Source organism: Macrobrachium nipponense, chromosome 2, assembly GCF_015104395.2.
Source record: "Macrobrachium nipponense isolate FS-2020 chromosome 2, ASM1510439v2, whole genome shotgun sequence".
Classification (NCBI taxonomy): domain Eukaryota; kingdom Metazoa; phylum Arthropoda; class Malacostraca; order Decapoda; family Palaemonidae; genus Macrobrachium; species Macrobrachium nipponense.
In genome coordinates this window covers 85,067,294-85,087,922 of record NC_087201.1, presented here as the reverse complement: position 1 = coordinate 85,087,922, position 20,629 = coordinate 85,067,294, and the positions used below count along the sequence as shown (strand labels likewise).

The window sequence follows — 20,629 nt, the reverse complement described above, 5'->3', positions numbered from 1 at the left end:
AGCTTTTGAAATGGATAACGGATTGTCACAGCCAGGTGTTTTTGATTGTGAACGACAGTTTTATAGTAGCATGAAGTATAAAATGAGGCGGAGTATCTCCCACCTCCCACCGACAGTGTTCAAGGAGGCCCTCCATACAGAGCAGATGACAATTGGGACATGCTATAAACACCTTAGCTGGTTTGATGAACTGTGGATCATGCTTCGGGTAACATTCCCCCACCCCGGCCCACAGTTGGGGCACCACCTGGACGGGATTTTTGCCCCTCCCCGCCACCACTGATTTTGACATGAAGTTAACCTGCCCAAGAAAAAAATAGACAGTTGCTTAAAGGATATTCGAAATAAAGTTGAATTTTTGTTGCCTCATCACATTTTTTGATGAGGGTGAATTTTTGTATTTGAAGCGTAGATTTTTGTAAATTTGATCATTTTTATAAGAATTTTAACCCTTTTTGTTTCCAAACGCTTACTTGAGAAAATTTTTGGGATACTTTTTTTTTTTTTTTTTTTTTTTTGAATTTTTTTTTTTTGAAGTGAGCAATGCAGTGTTTGGGGCCCATTTCAGTTTTAAAAAAGGCATATTCGATAAACTGTCGGTTAATTTCTGAATATTAAAAATTTCTGATTCTCGAGCTTCAAGAGTTGTTTACTGATTGGCTTGCTGGTTGAGCTTGGGAGTTTTAATAAGCATGGCAGCATGTTAACTTCATGAATATAAAGTGATGAACGATATGAAAGAACCGGTCTAGAGAATAGATAGAAGTCAAATCTCTCTGGGTTTATACAGCATATGCAGACCGTATTAACACTGACAGCCATGTGTATACTGTATACATATGCATATATATATAGAATACACACCTGTATACATACATATATATATATATATATATATATATATATATATATATATATATATATATATATATATATATGTTTGTTGAGATTTGATCTTCGAATCTTAAAGCTGAAATAGCAATGAAATTTTCAAGAGACGACGACCTAGATGTGAGGTATTAGAATAAATGGTAAAACTTTTCAGTAAAGTGGGATACAAATTGCAGGATATCGAAAGATTATCATAACGATAGAGATTGCAGTAGATTTGAATGTCGATAAATATTCATTTCTTGATTATGTATTTCCTTTTTCTTTGCATTTATTTGTTGTTGCCGTCGGATAACAAAGAAAAAAAAGTTACCCAAGAAAGCACATTTAGATGAAACGTAGAATGAGTTTTAGTCGTAGTCTTGAAAACATGATGTGAGTTTCACTCCTTAGAATCATATTTTAGAAGCGTTTGTCGTAAAGTATTGTGCATAGTGCGAAGCATAAGTAATTAGTCACAAAATCTGTAAATAACACTGCTAACAAAAAAGATGGTGCTGCTCTTTAGTGTCAGGTAGAAAAGGCTTTTAATCAGTGTTGGGTTGAGGGAATATTATAGTTCATTGCACACAGTAGATAATTACTAACCATACTAGAGTACAATACACTGATACAGTATCTAGTTGAGTAAATAAAAATAAGACGTGGATAAACCATGCTTGCTAGACACTTGTAGATTTGTAACTGCTACAAATTAATGTTTATACACATTGCTATGTCTGTACTGAAAATAGATCAGAGGGGGCTTCTAGGCCTCTTGATCTATGTAGGATATCTATTATCTAGAACCGGAAATCCGAGGTCCGCGTTCGAAAAAGCACGCATCACTCCACGAATTAGGGGGACATGCATCCGGACCCACCAGAATAGAAGCGGGTGAGGATGGCATTTTAGGACCATTCTGGTATGAACGGTATGATTTTAGTAGGGGTCGCTCCGACCTGCACAGTCTCTCATGCTCAAGAACGGTCCTGAAAATGCTCACCGCGATCCGGATACCATGGGCTGGAGTTGTAAGCCTTTTCGCACATGGCCATTTTCTATTTTGCATGAAAATTGATTTCTCTTTCGTATTTTTTGACCACCAATTTCTTGTCTGATGAAGTGCACAAGTTTGAAACGAAAGTCTTTGTGAGGTTTTCAGGAACCTTACTTAGCCAAACTCTTCACTGATACTGCCATGGCCTGGCTTTCCCTTTAACCACACCTGAAACTCGTTCAGCTGATTTTTGCTTAAGGATAAGACACGTCTGCCATTAGTTATTGAAAGCCTCAATTGAAGAGTACTTGAATTTAAATAACAACATTTTTGAGTTTATCACAAACTTCTCGGTTATATTTGAATATTTATTTTTGTTATTCGAAGGTAGCTAGTTAGTTATCACTGTGCTATGAAATATAATGAAAGTAAATTAGCAAACTCGGATTTCGTTCTTTCATAATAACTATAATAACGATAACGTTTGGGAAGCTTTTTACAATGAAATGTTGCAAGCCTAAGTGTTACTATATAGTAATCTTTGTTATTTATTCATATCCACCACTTCATATTTGATTGTGTTAATTAAAGCAATTTGGCTAACTCTTTGGTTTCATTTTGGTTACAAATCAGTGGATTTCCTTCATTTTACATTTATTATCAAGAGGTTAACGTTCATGAGCAAAGCCTCATGACGGGAAGAAGTCTTTCAAGCCCAAAAGAACCAGACAACAGGTGTTGGATCAAGGGAAATGCAAAATGGCAGTTAATTTTTTAAGGCTCACTACCAGAGTTGTGCACATATCATATGAGGTTGTTCACCTCCAGGACCTTATATTTAGGCTTACCTACCGTCCTTTTCCTATGATTTTATCTACTTTGCTTCTCCATTTTGAATCCTCATTACCCTCTTCTGGCTATTATGAATTTTGAACTCATGGGTAATGTCTTACCCTTTAATATACCTGCAAATTGCTCTCGGATTAAATAGTTTGGTGATATTTAGTTTTGTAAGGTACTGACTTGAATTTTAGCTTTATTTATTCAGCTGAGGTACTCACTACTCAAAGCTCTCTCTCTCTCTCTCTCTCTCTCTCTCTCTCTCTCTCTCTCTCTCTCTCTCTCTCTCTCTCTCTCTCTCAACAGTTTTACGTTTTTTAATCTTTCATTTTATTGTCACAAAGTGTCGCACTAAAATTCGCTGCTCACTGGATGCAGCAACATAAGCATCTTAGTGCACTTTGTAGACTAATAGCCAATTAACTGTTTATTCCTCTTTACTCTGTTATTCTTAACTAATTATGTGGCAGATAAAGCCACTACCTCCAAATACCCAATGCCCATATTTCCGTGCCCTCCAACCATATACCATGGTTTTACCTTTCTTTGAGACTCTCGTACATTTGCATTGAGCTTAATGGTCCTGAATATACATTTAGTATTTTATCTTACATTATCAAGTTATAAGGGGAACAAAAGACATCCAGTAGACACTAACCCACCTTTAAATTTATAAATTTTCCTTCATATGCCAAACCTAGTCCCTCCAAACTTAGCCTTGTACATAGTATACATCAAGTACAACGAGTTCTATTTATTAAATTTGTCGTATGTCTTCTTCTTTTTCTGTCAGTACTAGAAACCATTTTCCAAACCGCTAGTTTTAGAACCTTGGTTGGGAATTTTATATTAATATATATAATATATATATATATATATATCTATTAATTAGTAATATATATAATATATATCTATATTATATAATATACATACACGTCATCACATAAACATTTCGGTTTATGGATATATATTTTCACTAACAAGTGTACTTCCTCATTACCCTTCTATCTAGAAATATCTGTATGTTTGTATATCTCCTTATATATATATATACATATATGATCAGCTTACTTTCACTTTCGAAACATAACGACTTTAGGTATATTATTTTTTCAGTAACATCAGATACCGAATTAAATGAGGGCACTTGAACCCCTCTAGATATCCCTTACTCCATTTTTAGTTCTCAAATAGTCGCTTACTTTCGATTTACTGATTCTGAGTCTTCGTAATTATTTAGGACAGTCACCTTCCTATGGCTGATTATTTTACCTTCAGAAGAACTATTCCCTCTCTATGTGCTATGTTACAAAATTACCCCCGAGATATTACCTGTTTTATCATTCAATTTCAGCCATTTTACATAAAGGTAATTTTTTATTCCAAAGTAAAGTTCTTGAGGAAAGTATTTCCAAACCCTTTTTGAGATCATTTTTTAAGAAACTCATCTGAAATTCTTCTCTCTCTTTCTTTCTGTTTCTCGTCTTTCACTGTGCCTTCGTGATCTGTGTGTGACATGCAATTGTAATGACTTGAACTGCCTCCCTTTTCCAGTCATCTGCGCCCAAGGTCTAATTGCCAAGGATAAAAGCGGCACCTCTGACCCTTACGTCACCGTCCAGGTTGGGAAAGTTAAGAAACGAACACACACCGTCCCGCAAGAGCTCAATCCCGTATGGAATGAAAAATTCTACTTGTGAGTTTTGACTTACTATTTACTTCGAGAGTTTTAGTTTTCATTGACTATCTACTTACGATAAGATGGTTTTTTTTTTTTTTTTTTGCATATTATAAGAGGTTGATCATTGTTGCCTTTGTAATTTGATTACTGGACTAAAACTTGGTAAGCTAATGTTTTTTGGGTTTTAGATGATTAAACATTTATAATTGAGAAGATAATATGTAAGAAGGACTGGCCAATATCAGATTGCGAGTCAATTTTGTATCTGTTAGATTCCAGGAAATATCATGAGTAATGAAATTTCATACTATGAACAGAAGAACGTTGGATCGTTATGGATTATTACGATGTGGTGATATTACTGATCTAGATCTCGGTCTAACAAAATATCCACAGAAATGGGTAAAGCAGTTCGAGTGTACGAATTACTTTTACTTGCACTGTACTTCGAGACGTCTACTTGAAATGTTGGCTCTCGTCTTTCCTGTATTATTTGTAGGTGACTGACAAACCATTTTACTAGAGATAACCCTTTTAACTCGGAATTCCTTAGAAAATATAGTTGTCAGAATGGGAAAGTAACCTTCAGTCCCAATTAATAAATCCCAGCCAGGTCTTTTCATCGGCTTTGTGCCGACCTTTGGACCAGGATATCTGGCCTAACGAATTCTCTTGTCTGGTTCCTCTTATATTCTCATTTTCTCTCGACTCTTCTTGCTTCGCATGTGTTCTTTATCTGTTTATTCATATTTCTGGTTTTTAGCCACAAGAATGTTTTCTTCATATCTTTTCCTTCATAGTCTCTACCAGCACTGCAATTTACTTGTATTTGTAAAGGTTTCATAAATTCATACATTTTTTTATCCTAGTCTAAATGTTAATTGTTCCTTACCATGAGAATAGATTCTTCATAAAATCTATTGTAGCTTTTACTCACAGGTAGCTTTTGCTGTAGAGTCGCCAGTGATATCGTATCCCGCATATCCTCAGTGGAAATGAGCAACCCCATGATTGCTGGGTTTGGCAACCTTCGATTTCTCTCTATAAACAAGCCTTGCAATTTTTCAAATTCCTGTGTTTCTTGAATCTTATACCTTTCCTTCTTTTAAACTGAAAGGTCCGTTTCTACTCGGTTAAGGTTGCGCTTGTCCATTCCTTCTTTCCTATTATTACTCATACTTTTTCTAACGAAGATGTCATTGTCATTACCTTCATATTTTGAAGAGGGAATGAAGCCTCTCATTGTAATGCAGTTCTCATGCTTCGTGATGCTCCTCCCGCCATTCATTTCAGCTCTCCCCTCCCTGGTACATTTTGTAATCCGGCTTTCTAGTGAACTTCATCTCCTGTCCTCACGTTCTGTCCTCACGTTGAGGCTACCGCCATTCCTAATTAAATCTATTGTCATACAAGAGACTAATCTCCCAGGCTTATGGTGAAAAGGCCCCTCCGAGAGGTCACTGGATGTCAGGAACCATCGACTTCATTTCTTCTTCTGTTTCCCGTCCTCCAGAATTCGGCCCTCGCAAGTCATAATAATGGAGAAGATGGAGCAAGAGCGAAAACTAATGAGATTATTGTTGCTATTTATCCTCTCTCTCTCTCTCTCTCTCTCTCTCTCTCTCTCTCTCTCTCTCTCTCTCTCTCAGGAGGGTTTAGTATTAAACATTTCTTATTTTGCGTATCCTTCCTATGCATTGCACGGGGTTTCTCCAATTTCATCATTTCCTGTGCCTTGACACGGAAGTTGAATACCTGCGTGGTGAAAAAATCTCTCGTGTTCTTTTATTAGATGGCGTTTTTTTTATTCCTTCTGGTACAGCGAGTCTGTTGTCTTTTCTTTCCTTATTGCCCTTTGTGACGGACACCTTATATACCCCTCGTTTGTCTCTCTCTCTCTCTCTCTCTCTCTTCTCTCTCTCTCTCTCTCTCTCACTCAAAATAAAGCAGTTGTACTCATCTAAGTCTCTGCATGTCATGTAATAGCTTCATCTCATATGCTGCCTTTTGAAAGTTAATATTTTTCTCAGTAGTTATTTTATCAGTGCAGGTACAGTGGGTAAAATATTATGTTGGCAATTTATGTCTAGTTATATAACTGGTTAATTTACATCAAGGATATTCAACACGAGAAACGTGCTTCACCCATTTCGTGGTTGTCACTTATATTATTTATTATTATTATTATTATTATTATTATTATTATTATTATTATTATTATTGTTGTTGTTGTTGTTGTTGCTGTATAGTTAGGAAAAAGTCACATCATTACCGTTATTATCCTACTGGTAGTTTTATTATGAAAATATTATTATTATTATTATTATTATTATTATTATTATTATTATTGTCTAGTTATGATAAAACCACGCCATTGCTAGTGTTACTGTACCATCATCATTATCGGGTATAGTTACTCAACGTTTCTCTTCGTTGCCATTTCCCCGCAACAGCGAGTGCCACAATTCAAGCGACAGGATAAAGGTTCGCGTGTGGGATGAAGATAACGACATCAAATCTAAACTCCGTCAGAAACTCACCCGGGAGAGCGACGACTTCCTCGGCCAGACCATCATTGAGGTACGTGCAACAATTCTGTCATCATTTTCTGTCGACGTCATTTTCCACTCGTCAGATGTTACACATCAGTGACAGCGTCAGCCCTCGTAAACACGCGATTATTTTCATCTGCCAGTTCCCCTTGAAATCCTACAGGTTGGGGGAGAAAGCGCTGTAGGATCCGTTCAAGTTATTTAAGTTTCGTAAAGATTAATATCAGTTCTTTGAAGTCTACTGCCAGACACAGGTTTTAAATCCCATGAGAGTGGAATGTGTCAAATAAAAAACAAATCGTGTCTCTACTTCTGTAAAACCAAAACCACCCAAAAAAGATTCAATGAACATTATCAATACCTATTAGAGATCTCGTGGACAGAAAGGAAAAACACGGGAGAATAGAAAACACTCCCCCAAAAAAAAAAAAAAAAAAAAAAAAGCAGTCAAAGAAGAGAACATAACACGGGAATATTTTTGGTTTGTCCTACATCCAAAATGGACAGGAGTCCTGGTGGGCCCACGTTGGAAATTGGTGCAACATCTTTCCGCTGTTGTGGCGAATTTACTTCCCAAATCTTTGCCTTTGACCTCTTGTTGTGGTTGTTTTCCCATTTTAGAAAGGTCAGATGGCACAGAATGGGGTCACGAACGAAATTCTGAAATGCTAAAAAGAATATATTTACTCTTCCAGCGGCTGTGTTGTGATTTCTCTCTCTCTCTCTCTCTCTCTCTCTCTCTCTCTCTCTCTCGTATGCTACTATTATATTTTTTCCTTTATTATTTTTTTCTTACTATATATGGGCTCTATTCCCCCAAAATGAGAATTATATCTGGCCTCAAGTATTTAGTACTTGTAATTAACCTTACCGTATCGTGTTTGTTAAGATCCCACATCTATCCCAAAATAATTGAACCCCAGTATTGACGTTTTACTTATCCAGTCATTACTAAATCCTACCTCTTCCATTTCTGAATCCAGGCACTACAAACAGTTGCCCTGTATATAATCAGTGAAAGTCTTTATCCAATTTATTTTTAATCACTGTACTAACACTCCTGAATACTGATAGTTCTTGCAGAATACCAGTTCTGACAGTTCTTGTCTCACCTTTAAGCAACGCCTGTACTTAACGTTGTCTGGTCCATATTGCTGCTATGTGCCGGTCACTACAAATTCCATGTCGTAAATGGTTGTAATTCGTTACTTTCAGTTTTCGTAATTGTGTATTAAACAGCTCTTGCATACTAGCATACTACCTGTACTGAATCTGAACGGTTTTAGATCCTGAATCGCTCCATTTCTGAATCGGAGTGCTGTGCAGACTTCGCCGCCATTCCGTGTCATAGAATACTGGTTTGGAAAATGTATGGGCAAGAGACGTGGTAGTGTTAACACGAATTAAGAAACCACCTTTCCATCCCACTAGCAAATGATAACAAGAGCTCCTGAATCCACATTCGAAATCATTTACAGTCAAATTGTAAGTCTCCTTTTAAGTGCCGCGGTCAAGTATGGATTATTTTCAAATTGCAAATAAATCAGGTCATTTTATTGGTTAAGAAGTAGACAAATACCGACTGAAATTTCAGAACAGACTTCCTTTTGTGATTTGATTGTAACCAGTAACCAGTTAAACTAGTGTTTTGGGTTGACGACTTGATCATTAGTGTCATGATGAAGCCCTCGTGTTGTAAAGCGGATCAAGGATCCAATGATTTTTTTTTTCTGGTAGTGTGTGGGGAGGGGGCTGGGTAATGTATATTTAATTCCCTTCAAGTTCGGTGAACCTCATAAACATGTTTGTTGCGTTCAGTGTCGTGTGTTTGTTTGTTTTGGAGCTGATTTTGGCGATTCCACTGAATCGAAGTTACGTAGTTTTTGTATTTTTGTCTAAAGTGCGATCCTCAGATGCGACGTGTTTATTTGAAATGTGACCGGTATTGTCAATCGTACGAAAGGTTCTATAGTCGTCATATCTTAGAAGAGTTCTATTTCTTGCATCTAACACTCCACTTTGAAAGAAGATCGTATTTGATTCTTACTTCGGAGAATGTTAATACAAATGGCTGCAGAAATCATTTTGAATTTGGGTAAAAGGACGGTGTCTTGGAGAAGAAAACCAGTTTTTTCTGGTATATTTATCCTTATTCCTTATTGACCTTAAAAGTAGGCTAACTCGCCTTCCCCAAGAAATTGTGTGCGCTCTCTCTCTCTCTCTCTCTCTCTCTCTCTCTCTCTCTCTCTCTCTCTCTCTCTCTCTCTCTCTCTCTCTCTCTCTCTCCAATGATAGTTAAAGCCTTCTGTACATTTCGGGGACCCGCAAAGGAAAAATAATTTTCTAGATATGAACGTGGCCGCAACAGCCATAGATCTGACCAAACTAGCCGATCAGCTAGATCTTTAAAACAGCAGTAGCCATCTAAACACATATTTATCCTTTGATTAAGCATTTCCCTTTCTGGTAACATTGGTATTTTTTTGCCGTATGAAAACAAAATGGAAATTTACAGCCCTACTCGAATCCACCAGAGACACTGCTGGCCTTATTTCCGATGCATATACTTCTTTTGCCAGCATTCATGTGTTTTTTCTCGGAAGGGCCACCATATATAGGTGTTTCTTCCACATGTGAATCGTTGGGCCTTCGAGAATTCATGTTATTGGTGTCTTGAATGTTGCAAGCAAATAACTTGCCATTTTCAATTAGATTCGGTTGGTTTTCTTAGCGTGGGTGTAACGTTACTTGCAAGGCAGTAGTCAAAGAAAATTATATAAGGGGAAGTATGTATGCTTTTTTCAGATAATTGTAGTACTTGTAAAATGAAAAAGGTTATATCACAACTGAGAGCTTTATTTGTTTCTGAATGTGTGCGGGATTCTACTCGCCTCATATTTAGAGATTTACCCACTTACATGTCATGAAACAAAGAAACACTGTCTTCCACTCACCATGGCGCTAAGAATAAGATTCTTAAACTGCTGTTTTTTAAGAGAAAAACATTTCTTGGTGGTCTCCTTTTCTTACTAAAGCATAATGCATTTACTTCTTGCTTCAGTTCACACAATTTGTGGAAATCATTGGTGCCTCGTTTCTTGCTTTTGCCCGTTTATTGCATATATTGTTATTTTGACTTTATCCCTGCAACGTCGTTGCAACTACAAAGGTCATCAAAGATCATTTTTCTTCTCTCGTTGGCACACTTCTACTGGCGTCATCTTATACAATAAAATTCTTCTTATCTACTTCTCTACATCCACAAGGAAATACATCTCGATAACTTGCTATGTTGTCAGTCAACGGGAATGTATTTCGTAACTTTTTTGATCGGCGGGAAGTTTTTCCCCAAATATTCCTCGTTGGACGCTTAGTTCTTGTTAACCACTCTTGCTGAAATTGCATTCTTTCTTATGCCGCGGATAGGACCCGCCTCAACCCATGTTTTCGCCGGGAGATAGAGATCAGGTTTTTCCCCTCCATGTTTTGGACTAGACGTGGCGTTTATTAAGCTTGCTTTTTCCATAGGATACTTTTTAATCGAACCTCTGCCAGGAGTGAGTGGTTGCTACTCGCCTTTTGTACGACCTAGTTCCTGCCTTTCAACCTTCCTCGTTTTCTTTCACATGTTAGATACTTCTCAAATTGCACTTTCTCTCTTATGCAAAAGATCTTGTTGATCAACTTTATTTCAAGACCGTAAAATTGATGGGCTTTTCAGGATTCCATATGTTGAATATTTTATTCTCTCTCTCTCTCTCTCTCTCTCTCTCCTCTCTCCTCCTCTCTCTCTCTCTCTCTCTCTCTCTCTCTCTCCTTCAAACTGGAACAAATCTAATGAAAACATCTTGAAAATAATTGAAGAAGTTCCAAATAAAATCCAAGTGGTCAAGAGACTCATAAAGAAAATATACATAAACCAACATATTCCGACAAAGAAAATGAATAAGGTGAATCTTGTGAATATCCTAATTGATGCATTAGGAAAAAGAATGCCAAAAGCATGCAAACTGTGTAAGGTTTGGTATAGCATAGTCAATCCACAAAACCTAATCAGAAAATGTGCTGACATGCACATTCCGACCCATCCACAGTGTGCTGAGGTAATGCAAGATTTGAGAAAAGATACAAGAATTTTTTTGTTCAACATGCTATCATGGATAGACAATGTTATTAATCAAGATTGAATGTACAAATAGTTGAGGATGAAGAAGAGAGGAAGAGGAAGAATAAGAAGAAAAAGAAGAAGAGGAAACGGAAGAGAAGTAAACAAAAATGAAATGACAGAAAAAAATAAGGAAAACAAAGAACAAGATAAAAGTATGGATGCAGAGATACTCATTGATACTACATATGAGGCAATAAAGCAGCATACCTACGAAGAAATAAATTACGATATGACAAACGAAAATAGCAAATCCCGAAGAGGCTCTACCCAGATCTACACAATGACGGGAAAGAGGAAAAAATAGACAGAAAGACAAAGTCTGCAACCTTTTGAAAAGAGGGAATTGCATATTTGGAGAAAGATGTTACTTACAAACATCCTAAGGTATGTCAAAACTATGAAATATATGGTAAATGTGCATACTTAGATGGCTATGGGGATGATTGCAGAGATCTGCATCCAAAAATATGTAAAAAACCTAAAAGAAGGAAAAGGATGTAAGTTCGACAAAAAATGCAAATATATGCACCCGTAGCCATGAATCATAATCAAATAAATAACCAACCAAGTAATAAAATCCAAAATAAGAAAGAAACAAATAAAGAGAGAAATCAAGAATATCAGGTAAAAGAGAAAAGCAAACCACCAATGAGATATGCAGAGGTGTCAGCAAAAAATTTCAAAGCATCAGCTCCGAAATTCTACTCAAGAGATAATAACTGTATTTATTATGCAAGAGGATATTGCAGAAAACGGAGAAAATTGCAGATTCAGACACAAAATGAATAATTATGATGAAGGAAGATCAAATATTATGGAAAAGTTGGATTTTTTAATGTCAGAATTTCTGGAAATGAAAAAAGAACAACATACCAGAACACGGAAAGAGACATGGGAAAATCCTTATTACTACCAATATTAATGAAGGAGAAAACACGCAAACCATCATAGTGATGAATGCGCAGGGTTTAGTTACGAGTAACTCAAAAAGAAAAATAGAGTACTTAGAAGAACTAACCCAAAATGAAAAGAAAATAGATATAATGATATAAGTGAAACCTGGTATTCCCAAGAGACTGGGAATGATGATCAAATAAAAGGTTCCAAACTTATAGATCAGATAGAAAAAATAGGAATCAAGGGGGAACCGCAATATATGGGAAAGACAAAAAACAAGGAAAAATATATGAGAAATATAGTACTCAGAATGTGAACTAATAGCGGTAGAATTTGAATCTGAAAAATTGATGAACATAGTAATATATAGACCTCCTTATACTAAAGAGTTTGACTTAATAATTGAAAAATTGGATGATATATGTAGAAATCACAAGGACTGGACTATTCTCCTATCTGGTGACTTCAACTTTCCTTTCGTAGAATGGAAAGAACGAATAGGAGACTGTGGTTGTACTTATACATATAAAAAGAGAGTAATAGTAGTGCAGAAGATAAGAGGCAATTTGAAAAGCTATTAGATATGCTACTAGAATACAACATTCAACAAATAAATCACCTGCCAACAACGAAAGGAAAATACTTTAAGACCTAGTATTTGTGAACGAGATGAATTATGTTTAAAGAAATAATAGTTTATAATGCGAGTATTTCAGATCATAATGTCATAGAATTAACAGTTCATTCCAAAGCAAGTGAAAATAGAGATAAGCAAGAAATGAAAAAGTGGGAAGGATATGGAAAATACAACTTTCTACAGTAAAAATATAAAAATGGTCAGAAATTAATGAAGAATTAAACAAAGATTGGGATAACATTTTCGTAAGTGATGACATAAGGGTAAATACGGAGATATTATATAAAATATTGGAGAAAATAGTGGATAAATATATACCGAAGAAGAAAAGTAAACATCATTCATGCATACCAAGAGACAGAAGGATCTTGTTCCAGAAAATCAGAAAGTGGAAAAAAGGTCTTGCAAAAGAAAAAAATGCATGGAAAGTTATAGAACTAAAAAGTAAGATAGAAAATGCAGAACAAAAGATTTATACAATCAAAAGAAAATGAAAAACGGGACTTGGAAGAAAAAACCCTATTAAATATCAAGCAAAACCGCAAACTATTATACTCATATGCGAAGAAGATGAATAAAAGTAGAATAGAAATAGGCCCTCTGAGAATTGAAGGGAGATTAACGAATGAAAAAAAGGAAATTTGCAACATACTGGCAGAACGATATAAGAGAGAATTCACCCCTAGAATAGATAATGAAGATAATGATATAGAAGTAAGGGACGAAATAGTGAATATTTAGCTGACATAGAAATTAATGAAGCTGATATTGTGCAGGCAATTAATGAAATTAAAAATGGAGCTGCTGCAGGGCCGGATGGAGTCCCTGCTATTTTGTTAAAGAAAGTAGTTCATTTCTATCGCAAAGCCACTTGCAATATTATTAAGACAAATTGTAGATACAGGCAAGATTTATGATGAGCACAAATTAGCATATAACACCCCTACTTTCAAAAGTGGATCAAGACTAGAGGCAAGTAATTATAGGCCTGTGAGTCTAACATCACATATTATGAAAGTGTATGAAAGGGTAATGAAGAAAAATATTATGAAACATTTAATAAAAAATAATTTGTTTAATATAGGAACAACACGGTTTCGTACCCGGAAAAAGTACACAAACCCAACTGTTAGTCCACCGTGAGAACATATTCAAAAATATGAAAAGCGGAAATGAAACAGATGTGGTTTATCTAGACTTTGCAAAAGCTTTTGACAAAGTAGACCATAATATATTAGCAAAGAAAATTAGAAAACACAATATCGTAGATAAAGTAGGAAGATGGTTAAAAGAATTTTTACACAACAGAAAACTGATAGTTATTGCAAACGATGAGAAATCGGATGAAACCAAGGTAATATCCGGTGTGCCACAAGGTACGGTGCTAGCTGCAATATTGTTTGTTATTATGATTGAAGACATAGACAGTAATGTTAAGGATTCGGTAGTGAGTAGTTTCGCTGATGACACAAGAATAAGTAGAGAAATTACTTGTGATGAATTTAGGAACGCTCTACAAAGAGACCTTAACAAAGTATATGATTGGGCAGAGGTAAATAGGATGGTATTTAACTCTGATAAATTTGAATCAATAAATTATGGAGACAGAGAAGGAAAGCTATATGCATATAGGGGACCTAATAATGAGACAATCACAAATAAGGAAGCAGTTAAAGACCTTGGTGTGATGATGATAGGAACATGTTATGCAATGATCAAAATAGCCATTTTCTGTTGGCAAAATGTAAAGCAAAAAATGGGAATGTTGTTACGGCACTTCAAAACAAGAAAAGCTGAACACATGATTATGCTTTATAAAACATATGTTCGTAGTCCACTTGAATATTGCAATATGATATGGTACCCACACTATCAAAAGGATATTGCACAAATAGAGAGTGTACAAAGGTCCTTTACAGCTAGAATAGAAGAAGTTAAGGACCTAGACTACTGGGAAAGACTACAATCCTTAAAATTTATATAGTCTAGAAAGGAGAAGAGAACGCTACATGATAATTCAGGCATGGAAACAGATAGAAGGAATAACAGAAAATATCATGGAACTAAAAATATCAGAAAGAGCAAGCAGAGGTAGATTAATAGTGCCCAAAACTATACCAGGAAAAATAAGGAAAGCACAGAACCTTAATCCACTACGCTACCAGCATCGATAAACTGCCAGCGTCTATTCAATGCGTTGCCAGCTCATCTGAGGAATATATCAGGAGTGAGCGTAGATGTGTTTAAGAATAAGCTCGACAAATATCTAAACTGCATCCCAGACCATCCAAGATTGGAAGATGCAAAATATACCGGAAGATGTACTAGCAACTCTCTGGTAGACATTAGAGGCGCCTCACACTGAGGGACCTGGGGCAACCCGAACGAACTGTAAGGTCTGTAAGGTTAGGTCTCTCTCTCTCTCTCTCATCCTTCCAAAATGCTGTGCAAGCTTTAATTCGTTAATGTAAAAAAATCTTTCTCTTCTATAATTCCTTTTATTACGCCGTTCATCCTGAATAGTCATACTGTCCAGCTTTATCGTTTAAATATATTGAGAATGATCGATGGGTTATACTGGAACTTTCTATTATAAACGTATGGTATAGTTTGTATTCGTTGTTTGTCCACTTACTAATTTCGGTTCTGATTTTATTATTATTATTATTATTATTATTATTATTATTATTATTATTATTATTAGCCGATCCTAATAGACATCGTGCTATAATACCTGCACACATGAAACGTACACATCGAAAATTTTGATGACTTTGATGAATTGATTCATGATAAGGACTATATTATGTCAAAATTCGTTGCCTGTTACTATATTATTTTAAGTAGTTATTTTAAAGTTTATTATTTCGCCGTTACAGTATTTTTGTAAATAAACGGCGATCAGGGTATGTTACTTTTTTTCTTGAAATATTTTCCAACAGATTCAAGTAACGAAAGCAAATATTCGCCGTTAATTATGGAGAAATTCATGACGATGGTATGAAATTCTCCTCCACGTTGTCTTCAAAAGTAACATTTCACAGTGGATGTATCATTTTGTAACTGAGCATGTCTTCTGGAGGATAGATTTCTTCTATGTTAACGTTACGAGCCATTTGAAGACATAAGTGGCATTGCATATGAATTTTGTACCATTACAGAATTTGAAGGTCGTGCATCATTTACACGGATTTAAGTAACAATAATTACTCTTGTTGTTTATGCTTTTATTATTGTTGTATTTAGTAGTGCAATTTTGAAAGCACTGATATTTGAACCTGTTAATCTTGCAAAAAAACGTCTGAGCTCCTATTTTTCCTCTCCCTGGCGTTGCTCGGAGAGCGAATTCCAACCATTTAGGAAATTCCAAAATGGAATTTTTATCTCTCGCGTTGAAAATTGTTTCTCGATACCGGCATTAAAGGAATTGTGAAGGGTTTGCAAAAATGCGATGAAATGGTTCTTCACGGATTATAATGTCGCTTAATCCTTAATCTTATCTGATATTCGCATACTTTTCTTTGTTAGTATCCAGATGGGGCTGGAATGGAGTGTGCTAAACTATGCATAATTCACACACACACACACACAAACATATATATATATATATATATATATATATATATATATATATATATATATATATATATATATATACATATATATATATACACATACATATATTCATACATATATTCAGACGAAGCAAATATTTAACAAAAGAAGACCACATAAGAAACTTATGCTTTTGTAAATTGCACTATATTTCACTATTAATTATTGTTCCGTCAAGACCTAAAGGTTTATATATAGACGCAAAATTTTGTTGTGGTGAATCTGATTTTTTTCTGTGACTGCAGCTAAGTTTTACAAAACAGTAAAAATCAAAATGTTACTCTGAAAAAATCTATGTAATTTTTGTAAAACAAGTACTATTGTTTTCAACATTTGGGTATATGATGCGGTAATTTTTTTAGGAAGCTAAAGTTGAAACTGTACCTAACTAAAATAAACGCTCAAAGTGTGTAATCCCTTTTTAATTTATAGCATTCCGAAACACAAACTCGAAAAAATGTGTGTGATGAATGTATTCATCCTCTTTTTAAGCAAACAAACGCAGACTGTATTTCTTGTTCTTAGGTAATGGCTATGCGTAAAGGCAATATGATAATGAAATTGTTTAGACCTGGACCTCAGCTACCTGAACTTTCCAGGAAAATCCTCCAGGAAACTTTCTTATCACCGAGTCGACGCACGGCCTACAAACTTCGACGAAGAGAGCTGCTCGCAAAACATCTTCACGTCGTTGGAGTTTCTCTCCTCATTTAGTAGCGATTATGAAGAGCAGACCTGAGGCCATGGAAAGTGTGTGCGTGTGTGTGTGTGTGCGTGCACAAGTACTCTTGTGCTCGCGCGCGTGTAATACAGTTGTACTTGGCGTTATGAGTGTGTAGTTAACGTCCATCACTGAGTACGTAGTCATAAAATTTCCCAAGCGTCGTCGAGTTGGCAGTCCTCTGTCATTTGCGTCTGTGCTTCTTTGTTATGCATAACCCAATTTCTGCACTTATACGAATAATGACGTTTTACTTCTTCAAGATTGATGAGATGGCAGTGACACGACTTAAGTAATGACGGTGAGAGGTATTGGGGAGAACGGGGTTGAGGTGGGGGACGATCATCATTAAACGGCTTCAGGTTGCATTGATAAATAACAGAGAATGACCTTCGCTAATTGGGCCAATGACGCGGTGTCCCCGTTAGATGTTATGGCTTAATGTATTGTGATGGTAGTATAGCAAGATTCCACCTTGGCCAGGAGGAGGAACTAGGTACAAGTAAATATTTAACCTTACAGTTCTCTTTGTTTATTGAGATTAAAAGAGTGTATTTGTGTTAATGTTGGCAAAACAAGCTCAGTTATGTTAGGAAATCAAGCTCTATATCGATGTAGTACATTTTTTTTTCTTTTTTCCTGAACCAGAACGCTTGTTGCAGTACACATCAGTTTCTGGAAGAGAAGTAAGAGGAAGTTTCGTCTGAAAGGGAAGGGGCTGGAAAAAGCAATTAAAACCTGCCTTGTTAGAGATGAGATTCAATTATGCAAGTAAATGGAATTAACTCCATACAAGCTGCCTCTCGAGTGAAAATGGTCTGCGGTTGTTGGTGCCAGATTTCATCACAAGAGAACATAATATATTTCTCTCCTCTTTTCTCTAACTGTCTATTTAAAGAAGTACATACTACACATATACGAGTTTGTGCGTTCTTGCCTTTGCTTGCCTTCATTTCCCATTTAGTAAGTCAACTGAATATACACATCCTCCTGTAATTATCAGTATATCGCCCCCCCCCCCCCCCCCCTACTCTCTCTCTCTCTCTCTCTCTCTCTCTATCTCTCGAAGCTCTCCTCTTTCTCATTTTATCCCTTTCATTCCAATCTAATCGCCCACCTTAACAGTCATTAATAGCTAAGGACCTGAAGCGGCCATCCTCTTCAATTGTTGTTATTAGCAAAGCGAACACCTGGAGCCCTTCCTTAGAAGCCCCTTCCATGCAGAACCATTGCAGAGTCGCTCAGAGAAGTGAAATTATTGATGATAATAATAACATTTATCGAGTCCCCTTTTGTGAAAACTCCGTGAACTCAAGTTTGTCAGTCACACTGGCGCTTTTTTGTAACAGATTCATTGTATCGTCACCATTCATCATTGTGTTCATTAGGGCGCGCCCGTCAATCGATTCCCTTTGAATTTCACCTTTTATTGTCTGCCTTAATATCACACGGGTAATAATATAGCTGGATTCGTCTTGTAAAAGAAAAGCATTGCATCATAGGAAGCTTATATGTCAGAGTTTCATAGATTGTATAACCGTCGACATACTATTAGTCGATATGGTTTATTGATCTTCTTTATCATGGAGCATACCGTAATTCAAAGTCTTCCTTAGTAGTTTAAGATATATACCGTCATCCATACACTAATTTTAATGCGACCAAAATGAGAAGACTCCAGGAATTGAAATAAAATACATTTTGACTGCTTGCACAGGAAGATGTCACCAAAGAATTACAGTTTTATTCGTGTAAGTTTTGACCCTTTTCTGCTGGGTTCAGCCGTCGAGTCTTTCGTGCCGCTTAAGGCGAGATTTCTGTATTTATCAATTAAGGATTTCCGCCTATTCACACAAGGTTCAGGTGCAAACGAACGTCTGTTGTTGATGTTTCGTATTCATAATTTTGTGCAGGCCCACATCAATTGATACGTGATTCTTTTCCGCTCATACGCGTGTTATAGAAACCAACTACAGCATATCTTGGCGCAAATGCCTAGTAGTATCGAGCGCGTGTAAAAATAGTTACTGGTACTGACAAGATAGGTAATTAAAAGAGAATTTCCAGAATCCCAATTACAAAAATCTAGTCTTGTAGTCATGAGGATATGATTTAAGCTTCTTTTACAATTTTCAGTGTTGAAATAATTCTAAGTGCTGGGATATTTGGAATTTTAGAGATCTTTCTAAGTGGAGCAGAAGTATTTAGTTTATTTACGTCCCCTAATATGAGATCGATTATCTTTCTCATTCCTTTTTTATTTGTTTTCTGTGTTACCTGTTTACAGTTATACATGTTCTAGTGTCAGATCCTCGTTACATAACTTTTTATTGTTTTGTACAAGTCTTTCTATTAATTGTCGTCGTATCTCTAGTCCTAGGAGAGATTAACATTTTAACATTATGAATAACTTAAAACGTATATATACCGTACTTGCTCCTTTAAACAAACCCCCAACACACACGCGCGTGCCATACAAATGCCAGCAATTATAGCCTTTAATGAAGTGTTAGTAAAGCATTAAGCATTGGGTTACTTCAGGTGTATAGTAGCACGTAACTGTCATTGCCCGTTTAGCGGTTTGTTTTCTCCTTTACTTGTACAATCCGTAGGAATAGTCTCTTATTACTTGTGCGATCCATTGGAATAATCTCTCATTACTTGTACAATTCGTAGGAATAATCTCTTATTAATTGTACCATCAGTAGGGAAAATCTCATTACTTGTGCTATCTATTGTAATAATCTCTTATTACTTGTACAGTCAGTAGGAATAATCTCTTTTATTACTTGTACAATCAGTAGGAATAATCTCTTATTACTTGTACAATCCATAGGATTAGTCTCTTATTAATTTTACAATCCATAGGAAGAATCTCTTATTACTTGTACAATCCGTTGGAACAACCTCTTATTACTTGTACAATCTGTAGGAATAACCTCTTGTTACCTATACAATCAGTAGTAATAATCTCATATTACTTGTACAATCCGTAGGAATAACCTCCTATTACTTGTACAATCCTTAGGAATAACTTTTATTGGTTGTACAATCCGTTGGAATAACCTCTTATTAGTTATTACTTAAGAATAACTTCGTATTACTTGTACCGTCCATAGGATTAATCTCTTATTACTTGTACAATCGGTAGGAATAATCTCTTGTTACTTGTACACTTCATTGGAATAACCTCTTATCACTTGTACAATCGGTAGGAATAATTTCTTATTAATTGTACAATCCGTAGCATTAATCTCTTATTTAAGAGGAAACAATCAATTTGGGAATATGACAAAGCCACTGTGATTTATCCGGTTTAGTTTTTTTTTTTTTTTTAAGCAGTGATTTACACGTGAAATGAAAATGGGGAAATTGGTTATGAACAAACGAAAAACCAAAATATTGAAAATAAAAAGAATTAGATGATCTTAGTAAGCCAGTTCTCATTCTTACTTTACAACCGAGCAAACACCGCAAGACTCAGGCGGAAACTTCTGTTTACATAATTTGACATAAAAGTATGTACTCTAAACATATTAGCTGCGTATCTTTTAGCGGATTATTCTCTCTCTCTCTCTCTCTCTCTCTCTCTCTCTCCTTATTTAGCTTGATTTTTAGTTCTCACGGTTGAGATTATAGTCTTTATAT

General features: G+C 35.8%; 1 protein-coding gene across 1 annotated transcript in view; it reads left to right on the top strand.

The window, feature by feature from the left end:
* The window catches only part of LOC135220749 (phorbol ester/diacylglycerol-binding protein unc-13-like), a 1,290,517-nt gene that overhangs the window by 1,185,214 nt on the left and 84,674 nt on the right, over positions 1-20,629 (top strand). Inside the window, 2 exon segments of the mRNA XM_064258201.1 lie at positions 4,265-4,406; positions 6,845-6,971. Coding sequence (XP_064114271.1) covers positions 4,265-4,406; positions 6,845-6,971 — 269 coding nt within the window.